This window comes from Delphinus delphis, chromosome 2 (genome assembly GCF_949987515.2).
Source record: "Delphinus delphis chromosome 2, mDelDel1.2, whole genome shotgun sequence".
Taxonomy (NCBI): Eukaryota; Metazoa; Chordata; class Mammalia; order Artiodactyla; family Delphinidae; genus Delphinus; species Delphinus delphis.
The window spans coordinates 82,571,190-82,584,927 of NC_082684.1; the positions used below are offsets into that span (position 1 = coordinate 82,571,190).

Genomic DNA, 13,738 nt, shown 5'->3' on the forward strand with positions numbered 1-13,738 from the left:
ATTCATAAATTAAACCACAGTTTTATCTGAATTAGAGGAATTAAGAATTATTTTTATGAATAGCATTAGCAAGAATTATTTGCCTTCTTTCCAATAATGTAATCATTTTTTGTCAGTAAAAATCTGTAGGAGTCATTTCGGGTACTCACATATTCCTTAGATCCTTGGTGTAAAGGGAGGAGTCCATGCTTTGGGTTCACATCCTAGCTCTATCATTTACTTAGAGCAGTCACCTTGGGCAAGTTGCGGAATCTCTTGGAGGTTCCATTTCCTGATTCAGAGTATAGATCCATTGCTCTGACAGTAGTCTTAAATAAGCTCAGAGTCTGAATTTTTTACTTTATGACATTAGCATTAACAATAAACTAATTTAGAATGTTTATATTAGCTTGATTAGCATATACTTTTTATTTAGATAGATCACTCTATGACAAACTACTACAAAAGAGCAAGAAATCAGAAGTAAGGGATTTGGGTAATTTTAAAACATCGTTTCTCACTCAATGCAGTGAGAAAGGTATCCTGTATCAAGGGATAGCTGTATGTAAAGTCAGTTTGCTAATTATTGCTAAGTTAGGCACCAGTGTTTGGGCCTTCCTGCTTCCATTTTAGACCAACCTCCTCTCTTCTTAAAGTGTTCTGTCTTTAAATATGTTACTTAATGTCTTGCATCAGGTTATAAGCTAGTCTTGATGGATCAAGAGTTCTATTTCTTTAAGTGACATTACCCATCTCTTTTCTGAGTTTGTAATTTATAGTCTGGTTATTTGAGGGCAATCTTATGAGATCTTGGAACAGCGTCCCTGTATATCCACCCACATAGCATGTTTGGTGGAGAGACCAATGAAGATAACAACCAAGAAAAAAGCTACTGATATTTTTTGGATTTGGTAATTAGGATGTTATTGCTGACTTTTAAAAGAAAGTTTGCTTCTTCGAACCTTGTCCCACAGTGAGGATGTTGTACTTTTTGTCTTTCATTTATGACATAAAGTAGTAAAACATGATTTTGATTAGAGAATCAAAGGAAGTAGAACACAACTGATTCATAGATCATTTTAGTTGAGGCACTTCTGGTTTACCTTCTTTCCTGAAAGAGACTAGCAGGAAGCTATTTGCTTCCTGTTGGTCTCTGTACACAGGCATATAAAGTAGTTCCTTTCTACAGAAAGTTGGGGACTTAAAGCAAACTCTTCCTTGGTTTATCCTTCAAAGCATTATAAAGCATGGTTAAGGAAGTGTATCAAGTCTCTCTTTTCTCTATAATATAGTAACTAGTATCATTGAAAGTTAGCTTAATTTCTCATAAAAAAGGAATAGTTCAGGCTTCCCTGGTGGCGCAGTGGTTGAGAGTCCGCCTGCCGATGCAGGGGACATGGGTTTGTGCCCCGGTCCGGGAAGATCCCACATGCCGTGGAGCGGCTGGGCCCGTGAGCCATGGCCGCTGAGCCTGCGCATCCAGAGCCTGTGCTCCGCAACGGGAGAGGCCACAACAGTGAGAGGCCTGTGTGCCACAAAAAAAAAAAAAAAAAAAGGAATAGTTCATTGAAAATCCTTGTATCTCTTTACAGTGATAACCTTGGATTATAGCCATTATGTTCATCTCTGACTGCATTATACCCACATGTTATCATATATACTTCATACTCTGTTGAAATAAAATGTGCTCAGAAATAGTCTTTTATTGGATAATCTATTACCAAACCAATGGCAATAGAAAGTCCAGAGTTGTTGCATAAATGGATATGAAGTCATGTAAGGTATGTATTTTATGTATACTGTAAATGTTTTGCTAAAAAAATTTCTTAGTGTGATGGGTACTACATTTGTTATAAAATTTGCTAAACAAATTTAAACAAGTCGTTAAGTTTCAGAAATATTCCCCCACATTGCTTAAAAATAACAGCACATTATGAGGAATTTGTCACACATCACATTTGTATTTTCAATATTAATTCATACAGCTGTGTCTGATACTTTCATGTCCTTAAATACTTGACTTCTGTTTCTTTATTAGAACAATAACTTCAATATTGCTTGTATCCTTTATGTAAATTTTAACTTTTAAAATATTGGAAACTGAAAGAAGATATTTCTTTACACAGGTGCTGATGGGAAGGGTGCCTGACAGGGGAGGACGGCCGAATGAAATTGAACCACCACCCCCTGAAATGCCCCCTTGGCAAAAGAGACAAGAAGGCGGCGGAAGGGGTGGTTGGGGTGGTGGAGGTGGAGGTAGAGGAGGTGGTGGGAGTGGAAGAGGCGGTTGGGGAGGGGGAGGGGGAGGGGGGTGGGGTGGAGGTGGAGGTGGAGGAGGGGGTGGTAGAGGAGGAGGTTTCCAAGGCAGGGGAGATTATGGTGGAAGAGGGGGCTATGGAGGAAGAGGGGGCTATGGAGGAAGAGGTTATGGAGATCCATATGGAGGAGGTGGAGGAGGTGGTGGTGGATATAGAAGATATTAAAAGCTAAGCATTTAGATAGCAGGCTTACTTCTTAATAGATACATTAGGCATAGTGTTCTAAATAACTACTTGAATGTCATCTTTGAAGTAAACACCATGTTAGATTCCCTGATGATATCATTCTTGAATTGGGTTTAGTATGTAAAGAGCATTGTTTTATACTACTATTTGATCTCTTAGACAAAGTGATGATTTTTTCTGTATTCTGTGTACTCTTGAGCATGTTATGTCTTTTTAAAAAACAAAAAAAAACGAGCAAAAATTATTTTTAAAAGTGTAAATATATTATTACCATCAAACTTGGAAAATAGAAAGTATTTTATTGTCATGATTGAATTTAGATTGTTACCTGTATTTTATTCAGGTCTGAAACACATAAATGACCCCACTTGTAGTGGAAAGGAATATAGACTATTGCCTCATCTGTATTCCTGTGGCTGTGTTTTGTGTTTGTTAATCCTACTTTACAAAATAGGGAAAGGGGCTGATTGATAGTTGTGTTCAGGAGGAAGATTTCTTGACTTTTTCTTTCTTTTATATGAGCAATTCCTCTGGCCAGGTTTGTGTTAAAATTCCATTAATTGAAGCTGAAGTCTGGTTTTTGCTATGCATATTTGATTTATTTTCCAACTGGATTTGAAATCTATATGGTTTTGTTTGACAGCAGAATTAAAGACTGAGGTCAGAATTACTCTAAAGGGACAAAGACATGTACTAATTTTACATGGTGGTGTGAAAAATATTTCTGTAAATTGGTTTCTTCATCATTTGTGCCATCACTTTAGGTCTCCGAATATTAAAAGGCAGGCTGCACTGTGCTACACAGGATTAGGACACTCATATCCAGTTTCAGTAGATCAGAGGCAGGGCCAGGGTATCCTGTGGTAATTCTGATTCTCAGCTAGATTTGGGAAACAAAGGGTTGGGGAATGATTAAATGTGGTTTGGTGTTTGGAGCAGTCGAAGGCTTGAGAATCAGGAGTTGTGAATTCAAATCATGGCACTAGTCCAGGGGTGCTATGGGTTGAAATGGCCATAGCTCTCAAGGATTAATTTGTCCTCATTTGTCAAATAAGGAATGTGATACTTGTACCTTCTCAGGTTGTTTTATAAAGACCTAAGTACAAGTCCAATTTGTTGAGAATTTATAAAGGCCTGTTGTGAATGGTTTAAGAGGTGGCCCAAGTAATGCATTTTTCTCTTAGTGTAGAGAGAGAAAAAGATAGTCACATAAATGTTTTCAATCCCACTTTAAAATCTGTAGGCTCCTGGTCAACTCTTGTGCATAACAACTTTCTGTGGTCTAACCAACTCAACAGATAGAAGGCTGAGTACCTGTGGACAAATGGTATTTGATATTTGGCAGTGTTATTCTTGTTGTTGTTTTGTTTTACAGTAAACCCTGTGGAGAAATCTAAAATAATGTTAAACCTTCACATATTGTGTACACCGCAGTCTTGGCCATGTATTTTTCAAGCTAACCCTTTGAGGAAATTTGTTCAGGATAGGAAAACATAAATTTTTTTGGTTATTCTTAAGCTTAGATTTTAAAAAAATTTTACATGTAATGAAGAGACTTAATTTCATTTGTGATAGTTGAAGAAAAGCCTTTCCATATAAGGAAACACTTTTATCAGTAGCTATGAACTCTGAAAAATAAATAATTTTAAAAAATATATACGCAAAGACCACTGGAGTAAAATATTTCAAAAAAGTTATTACTTAAACTGTTCATTTAAAACCTTTACATTTCTGCTTCATTTCTTTTCAGGAGCTTTAGTTGCTGATACAGGATGGGTTTACAACTACTTTCAGCTTCTTTTATTACTAAAGGTTTATGGCTAATAATGGTAGAAACATTAGTTTATTAATTTCTGTAAGATTTCTTTGTACCTTCATAGGAGTGTTGTTGGGTTATCTGCTACTCACTGTAAATCTTATCCAAGTTTAGCACTTGCTCCTGGAATTTTGTTGGAGCCGGAACCACTCTTATTTACACATTCCTATAAACTTCACTTGAATGAAAAGCTGAGTGGTCTAGAACCTAATATCTTATTCTTTCCTGTGAGGTAGGATTTTCATGAAAATCTTCTTTCAGTAAAAATTTCTTTCATAGAAAAGTTTGCTAAGCAATATCTAGAATAGCAATAAGGCAATTTGGGGCCTTAATGTGAAAGGCCATAATGTGAAAATGCTTTTATAAATTAAATGCAATACAAATGCAGAGTATGATGAATGGCACTTCACTGCTTCCTAAAATCTAACACCTTCTTCTGTGCCACCTCTTCATCATTCTTTTTTGCCTAGTTCTTAATCTTATTTTTTCCTACTACCTCATTTTCCCTCCCCTTTTTTCTTCTCCCTGCCTTGGTCTATCCTGTGGTATCTAATAGCACCTATAGACATGATCTTACTGGGAGTTTCTGGATTAAAGAAGTAACTGACCTGTTACCTGGATTTGTCCATCCATACATAATTACCACAACATTACACATAAGCTCTCAGTAAAAGAAGAGATGAAGTATTTCCTTTTAACCTGTTCCCTTGTGTTCTGCAGATCAGGGAAATCTTGCCTCACTAAACAGAAAAAAAAATCTTAAACCAAAAAGCATTTAATTACCTTTATGTGTGTCAAAAGAAGGTATGATAACCCCCAAAATATTTGTGATGGAGAATGTTCTGAGGAATGATACAATCTATACCTTGTAAGGGGCACAGGGTAGAGAGATTTGGAGTGGGAATTGTGGGTGGAGGAGAGGGTAGGTAGTTTAATCTCTCTTCTAGGGCCAAGTTGTCAGTGTGACTTCATTGTTTTGTATGAAGGACTATGAAATGCCAAAATGATAAATATACCACATCCAAGTGTACCAGAATACATTCCACCATGGAATTTGAGTGATTGGAATATGTCCCTGTTCTCCCCCCCCACCCCCCTTCATTGGTCTAGTTAAACAAAAGTTGGCTGATCATTAAGGAAAAATCACAGCTATCTCTAATCACTCTAGATAATCATGAGCATAAATGAATTGCTCTGGGTGATCTGTCCACTAGATTGAACCATCCTCTACCAATTCCATCCATAGCTTCAAAGTTTCTCTTCTTTACTTGCTAGTTTTCTTAGATAGAACTGTGGAATTAAAGCTGAAAGCCACAGGAATGACAACCTCAGATTTGTCTCCTTCAGTGTTAAGTATCTGTAGATACAATATTTGGGGATCACTGTAAGTCATTATGCAATAAGATGGGAAAAGGTTGAATATTTCTATATGCTACTACTTCATGTTATAGAAAGATTTAGAAAAATGTATACTGAATAATTAGTTGCTTTGCTTTTCCTTTCAGGAAGACTCAGTTTGGTTTGGTTAACAGAAGTAGGGAGTGGTCTCAGCTGTCGATTATAGTAAAAATTCAGGTGAGGCTTCTATATGTTCATGAACTAGAAGAAACACAGGACATCTATGCCGTAGGGATCCTAATGTCTTTTATCATACAAATATTACACAAAGAAAACTTACATTAGGTATCAAAAAAAACCACCTTTACAATCTGTACATTTGTTTTTTCCTTGCAGTTCTTTTACATTATACATCTTTAAACAGAAATTCACATTTGGCCAGTAAAACAGCAAATCAATTACCAAAGAAAATAAGAAATGACACTGTTGTTAACAAGATTTGTCCTTGTTTCAGCAGATAAATATATGCCCAAATTTATTTCAAGTTGATACAAGACACAAATTTGTATCCTAGGCTTGATGAACAAAAAATTTGTTTCATATTATTTCTGTAGATTTCATTAATCCCATGTAGTTCAGAGCAAATAATATTAATTTATACACTATACTTATTTGGCCCTTGCTGGACTGTAAAGACTTGTGGTGAAACTACTGCTTCCTATCCATTTCAGTGATAAATTCTGGAATGCTTGAGACTTTCTAGCCATGTTAATTTGACTAATTAAGGAGACTGTGACCTTTTGAATTCCTCTAGATCACAAATTATTTACATAGAAACTAACCTGGGCTCTGTATTTTGGATCCTGGGTAACAAGAATTAAAAAAATTTAATTGTGTTTCATAACTATGTTTAAAGAAATTGCATTGTACCGTCTTTGGTCAGAGGAAAAGAATAGGTGAAGAATATGAATTTTAAGGATGATTATAAACTCATATTTGTTCCACATAAGGTAAATAAGTAGCAAAGTACTTCTTATAGGATTATATACCAAGTGGTGGACCTAAGCAGCCCTGCCATGGGGATTTCTGAGTTTGGATTTAGAAAAAGGTAGATTTGTGTGTAAAGTGATTCCTTAAATCACTAACTGAAAGCTAGTCACTAGCTTTTTCACTAAAGCTCAGTTCAGTACAAGGAGGTATGCAAATGGGAACTGGTCTTTCATCAAAGAAACTTCTTAAATGATATGAATTCTCCAAGGAAGCTTATACTATATATATAATTTGTTTCTGATTAAGACTTGGTGTTGTTGGCTTTAGGTTTGGAACTTTTGGTTGCTGAGATTATATGCTTGGCAGTTGGTCAACTTGTGTATGAACTTTAAGTCAGCTTGGTGTCAGGCTTTCCAAGCATGGAAGGTAAGTTCTCCCCACCAAAAGAAAATGATCATATGAATTTTTTTTAGAGAAATAAAGAGTCTGACAAAGAAATTTGTGAATAGTTGCCCAGATAATTAAATGAGCCCATTTATCATTAACCTTAACAGAAAACTCACAGGACTCTTGTGATTTTGCCAAACAATACAATTTACATTCTGAGCAATTTCTTGATCTTGTAGCAAACTGAACTTCGTGAATTTGTGTACATGACCAAAAGTCATTTAACTCACACATTTTACTAAGGAAGAAACAGAATTCCAAGCCACATGCATGACTGATGTTGTATATACATAATATGTACATATGTACATGCTGTCAGCTGTTATTGAAGCCTCTGATCCAATTAGCTTATTTCTAAATAGTATTAATAGTGAAGACAGTACAAGCTCAAATTCAGTTCAGAAACTTCAAGAAAAAAAAATAGGATGGCATATGAGCGTTAAACATTTTTAAAAAGCCATAAATTCTTCATTCTATCCAGTGTAGATTATATGAGGGACAAACATCATGTTTGCGTTATGTTTGTTTTAGCTAATTAGCCAGCCATGTGTGAGGTGCTAATAGCCACATTTCCAGGTACTTAACTTGGCTACTTCTTTTATGACTCAGACTAAAACTATGAGTTGACCTGTAATTGGATGATGTCATGTTGTTTAATAGTCCCTTCCTGCTCTCCCCAAATTTATGGCTGCATCTCTAGAAGTTCTCTTCTAAGTAGATATCCTCATGTGTGTTAGAACGTAGTGAGGAAGAAGGGGAAAAGGCAAATTGATTAGATCTGAGGTAGTGAAGTGGGAACCAGATTTGTAAAGAATGCTGAAATATAGAGGAAGCGGTTCTACTTTTGGAATGTGAGTATTTTTCCACTATAAGCAAGCTTTGGATGGAACAAAATAAATGCCTCAGGAAAAAATGGGAAGGAAACAAATTCATTTTCCAGGGATTTTAGTTCTAAGGAAGAAGCAGCTGGGCAGGCCACATAGAAGCTATCTTGTCAGAAAACTATAGTCATGTTTTTTATCATGCTTTTGATATTAGTCCCGGTGGTGGGGGGGTAAATTCTGGTATGAATGGCAAATACTTTGCATTCTTCAGCTTTCCTCCCTTTGATTCAACTGGCTGGAAGAGAAAACCATACCACACAGTTGGAATCTTTTAAGTAACAGAAGAGTAACCAGCTTTCCTTCTTTAAAGTACCCTTTTGAAAGCCAGTCAGTCTAAGGTTTCCCAGGTCTTTGTGTTAAGAGTTTTAGGAAATGAGATCTCTGATACACTCTGCAGTTTGTGCTGCTTGAGTTTCTGGGCTAAGAACAGTCACCCTGCTCCATCTGAGCCAAGACATGATTGCTTCTTGCAAGCTGGAGGGTTTCTATCTTCTTCTGTGCATATTTCAGTTGGATCTTTAGAGCATTATTATCTGCTTTCAGGGTGTTTATTTCCTTTAAAAAAAAAAAAGAATGAGGTATGTTAATAAAGCAGCAACGAATGGCAAATCAGTTACAGTACTGGGAGTACTACACTTGATTGGCATCTATTCACTGTGGCTGAGAATTAAAAAGTGTTTTCAAGGCATGTATTTTGCCCTGAATAAAAAATAACACATTAAATATCAAATGAGCATGTGTAAACAACAATTAGTTTTGTTACATCAAAGATGTGAGTGGCTAGCAGGCAGAATAAACCATTCCTGGGCAATAGATGAATAATGAGAAAATCTTTGAATATTGTGTAACAGACCTAAACTTGGCAGAAATAGTCTTGGTCAGGTCTGAGGTATGAAAGTAGTGACTTGGAATTCTATAATATGTGATATTATAGTTCACATGCGATATTACATATATAATCATATTACATATTTTCTCCTCCAAATCATTGAAAACTAACAGACTCTTGAGAAAGATAAGAATTTTATCCCATCCCCGTAAACTGGGATTTATTTAATTTGCAGTGATTTAGTTATAGAGGCAGCTGTTGATTTCCAGTGTTGTAAGTGGCAGAATTTCATTCTTTGTTTATGGCTGAGTAATATTCCATTGCATGTATGTATATGCACATATATATACATACATCTTCTTTATCAATTCATCTGTTGATGGACACTTAAGTTGCTTCTACATCTTGGCTATTGTAAATAATGGTAAGAACATTGGGGTGTGTGTATCTTTTTGAATTAAGTGTTTTCATTTTCTTTGGATATATACCCAGGAGTGGAATTGCTGGATCATATAGTAGTTTTTTTCAGTCTTTTGAGAAATCTCCATAGTGTTTTCCATATTGGCTGCACCAATTTTCATTCCCCCCAGCAGTGCACGAGGGTTCCCTTTTCTGAACATCCTCATGAGCACTTGTTATCTTGTGTTCTTGATGATAGCCATCCTAATAGGTGTGAGATGATATCTCATTGTGGTTTTTTTTTTTTTCTTTTTTTTGCGGTACAGGGGCCTCTTACTGCTGTGGCCTCTCCCGTTGCGGAGCACAGGCTCCGGACGCGCAGGCTCAGCGGCCATGGCTCATGGGCCCAGCCGCTCCGCGGCATGTGGGATCTTCCCAGACTGGGGCACAAACCCATGTCCCCTGCATTGGCAGGCAGACTCTCAACCACTGCGCCACCAGGGAAGCCCTCATTGTGGTTTTGAATTGCACTTCTCTGATGATGGGTGATGTGGAGTATCTTTTCATGTACCTGTCGGCCATTTGTATGTTTTCTTTGGGAAAAAAGTCTATATAGTTCTTCTGTTTTGTAATCAGATTTTGTTGTTATTGAGTTGTATGAGTTCTTTACATATTTTAAATAACTCCTTACCAGATATATCATTTGCAAATATCTTCCCCCATTCAGTTGATTGCCTTTTCATTTTATTGATGGTTTCCTTGCTGTGCAAAAGCTTTTTAGTTAATGTAGTCCCATTTGATGATTTTTTGCTTTTGGTGTCATATCCAAAAATTCATTGCCAAAGACCAGTGACAAGGAGCTTCTTCCTTCGTTTTTTTCCAAGGAGTTTCATAGTATCAGGCTTCATGTTTACCTCTTTGATCCATTTTGAGTGAATTTTTATCAGTGGTGTAAGATGGGGGTCGAATTTCGTTGCTCTGCATGTGCTTATCCAGTTTTCCCAACAACATTTGTGAAGAGACTTTCCTTTCTGCTTGGGTGCTCTGGGCTCCCTTGTTGAATATATTAGTTGACTGTATATGCAGGGGTTTAATTCTGGGCTCTTTTCTGTTCCATTGGTTTATGTGTCTGTTTTTGTGCCAGTACCATACTGTTTTTATTACTGTAGCTTTGTAGTATAATTTGAAATTAAGTGTGGTACCTCCAGCTTTGTGCTCTTGCATCAGGATTACTTTGGTTATTCAGGATCTTTCATGGTTCCATATAAATTTTAGGACTTTTTTTTCTATTTCTGTAAAGAATTCCATTGGCATTTTGATGAGAATTGCATTGAAGCTATAGATTGCTTTGGATAGTATGGATATTTTAAGTCTTTTAAAAAAATTTATTTTGTTGAAGTCTAGTTGATTTACAATGTTGTGTTAGTTTCTGCTATACAGCAAAGTAATTCAGTTATACACATATACATATTCTTTTTTCATATTCTTTTCCATTATGGTTTATCACAGGATATTGAATATAGTTCTCTGTGCTATACAGTAGGACCTTGTTGTTTATCCATTCTGTATGTTAATAGTTTGCATCTGCTAATTCCAAATTCCCAATCGACCCCTCCCCCACCCCTCCCCCACCCCTCCCCCCTTGGCAACCACAAGTCTGTTCTCTGTGTCTGTGAGTCTGTTTCTGTTTCATGGATAAGTTCATTTAGGTCATATTTTAGATTCCACATATGGTAAGTGATATCATATGGTATTTTTCTACTGACTTCACTTAGTATGATAATCTCTAGGTCCATCCATGTTGCTACAAGTGGCATTATTTCATTCTTTTTTATGGCTGAGTAGTATTGCATTGTATATATATATATATATATATATATATATACACACCACTAAATCCATACTATATCTTTATCCATTCATCTGTTGACGGGCACTTAGGTTGCTTCTGTGTCTTGGCTGTTGTAAATAGTGCTGCTGTGAACAGTGGGGTTCATGTATCTTTTTGAATTATAGTTTTGTCCAGATATATGCCCAGGAATGGGATTGCTGGATCACATGGTAGTTCTACTTTTAGTTTTTTAAGGAACCTCCATACTGTTTTCCATAGTGGTTGTACCAATTTACATTCCCACCAACAGTGTAGGAGGTTCCCTTTTCTCCACACCCTCTCCAGTGTTTATTATTTGTAGACTTTTTAATGATGGCCATTCTGACCAGTGTGAGGTGGTACCTCATTGTAGTTCTGATTTTCATTTCTCTAATAATTAGTGATGATGAGCATCTTTTCATGAGCCTTTTGGCCATCTGTATGTCTCCTTTGGAAGGAAAGAATTCAGGTCTTCTGCCAGACCTTTTAGCAATCTTAATTCTTCTGATCCATGAACACAGGATGTCTTTCTGCAAAGTCTTGTAGTTTTCATTGTAGAAATCTTTCATTTCCTTGATTAAATTTATTCCAATTTTATTGTTTCTGATGCTATTGTGAAGGGGAAAGATTTCTTTTTCAGATGTTTCGTCCTTAGTGTATATAGAAATGCAACTGATTCTATAAGTTGACTTTGTATACTGCAGTTTAACAAAAAATGTTTATTAGCTTCAACAGTTTTTTTTGCTTAATCTTTAGGTTTTTCTATATACAGACTCATCATCTGCAAACAGTGACAGTTTTGCTACATCGTTCCTGATTTGGATGCTTTTTTACTTTCTTGTCTTGCCTAATCGCTGTAGCTGAGACTGTCAGTACTTTAGGTCATATTTTAGATTCCACATGTAAGTGATATTATATGGTATTTTTCTGACTGACTTCACTTAGTATGATAATCTCTAGGTCCCTCCATGTTGCTGCAAGTGGCATTATTTCACTTTTTTATGGCTGAGTAGTATTGCATTGTATGTACATACACCACTAAATCAATACCATATCTTTATCCGTTCATCTATTGATGGGCACTTAGTGGTGAGAGTGTTCTTGATCTTGGTGGAAAAGCTTTGAAATTTTCTCCATTGAGTATAATGTTAGCTGTGGGTTTGTCATATATGGCCCTTATTATGTTGAGGTTTATTCCTTTTATCCAGTCTGAGCAGGGTTTTTATCATGAAATTTTGTCAGATGTTTTTCTGCATCTGTTGAGATGACCACATGATTTTTATCTTTCATTTTACTAATGTGATGATTACATTTATTGATTTGCCTATGTTGAACTGTCTTTGCATGCTAGGGATAAACCCTACTTTTCATGGTGTATAAAAATCTTTTTGATGTGTTCTTGAGTTCAGTATGCTAATATTTTGTTGAGAATTTTTGCATGTATAGTCATCAGTGATACTGGTCTGTAGTTTGGTTTTCTTGTAGTTTCTTTATCTGGCTTCGGTATCAGGGTAAAACTGCCCTCGCAGAATGAGTTTGCAAATATTCCCTCTATTTTTTGGAAGGTTTTAAGAAGGACTGGTGTTAATTCTTTGAGTATTGGGTAGAATTTGCCAGTGAAGCCATCTGATCCTGGGGTTTTCTGTGTTGGGAGGATTTTGATTACTGATTCAAAGACTTTGTTACTGGTCTGTTCAGATTTTCTGTATTTTTCTTGATTCAGTCGTTTGGTTGTATATTTCTGTAAACGTATTCATTTCTTCTAGGTTATCTAGTTTGTTGGCATATAATTACTCATAATAGTCTCTTATGGGCCTATGTATTTGTGTAGTAACACTTGTAATGTCTCCTTTTGTCATTTTAATTTTACATATTTGAGCCTTCTCCCTCCCTTTCTTTCTCTCCCTCTCCCTCTCTTTCTGGCTGTGTCAGGTCTTAGTTGCAACACGCGGGATCTTCGTTGCGGCATGTGGGACCTTTCATTGCAGTGCATGGGCTCCAGAGCACGTGGGCTTAGTTGCCCCACGGCATGTGGGAATCTTAGTTCCCTGACCAGGGATTGAACCTGCGTCCCGTGCATTGGAAGGCAGATTCTTTACCACTGGACCACCAGGGAAGTCACTCTTTTTTCTTAGTGTGAATAAAGGTTTGTCCATTTTGTTTATCTATCTTTTGTCAGTGTACATGAAGCTTTGGTTTGCTGTGGCGCAACTGGCTGTTTTAAGAGCAGTTACTGCTAAATGATTATCGATTTTATCTTTTTTGTTGATCCTTTCTATTTGTTTTTCTGGTCTCTATTTTATTTATTTCCAGTCTGATCTTTTTCCTCCTGATAGCAGCAAGTTGACGTGGGGCAGGCTCACCAACTCCCTTGGCTTCACAGCCCTCTCTGAGGTCCTGTGAAGCTATTCTCTTCTCTGAAGAACAGGTGGGTAGAAATCTACTGGGTGGTCTGGTGTAAGGTGTAGAGTCACTTTTGTTTGTTTATGAATGACCAGTTTAGCTGTAAATAAAAGGAGAGAGAAAAAAGGAGCAACACATGCCACCGTGATGCTGATGTTGCTGGTCTTCAAGACTTTGAATCTCGTGTTTTTACCTTACTTATACCATACTGATTACCCCCCAAAATATGGGAGGGTAATTTGGGATACATGAGTTGTTTCTCAACATAAATTACCTAGA

At 36.6% G+C, this 13,738-nt stretch overlaps 2 protein-coding genes across 5 annotated transcripts in view; one reads left to right on the forward strand and one right to left on the reverse strand.

Annotated features, from left to right (window-relative positions):
* FAM98B (family with sequence similarity 98 member B) overlaps window positions 1–4,180 on the forward strand; it is a 35,043-nt gene extending 30,863 nt beyond the window's left edge. Inside the window, exon 8 of the mRNA XM_060004972.1 lies at window positions 2,106–4,180. Coding sequence (XP_059860955.1) covers window positions 2,106–2,462 — 357 coding nt within the window. The 3' untranslated portion in view covers window positions 2,463–4,180. The remainder of the gene's footprint in view (window positions 1–2,105) is intronic.
* A 1,577-nt stretch (window positions 4,181–5,757) lies between these two features.
* The window catches only part of RASGRP1 (RAS guanyl releasing protein 1), an 87,511-nt gene continuing 79,530 nt past the window's right edge, over window positions 5,758–13,738 (reverse strand). For 3 of the 4 annotated variants that reach the window (XM_060004975.1, XM_060004973.1, XM_069540449.1), the window contains one exon: window positions 5,758–8,513. In XM_060004975.1, the coding sequence (XP_059860958.1) occupies window positions 8,379–8,513 (135 nt within the window). In that variant the 3' untranslated portion in view covers window positions 5,758–8,378. Of the gene's footprint in view, window positions 8,514–12,963; window positions 13,560–13,738 lie in introns of those variants that run through there. The other variant, XM_060004974.1, reaches the window with a different exon arrangement.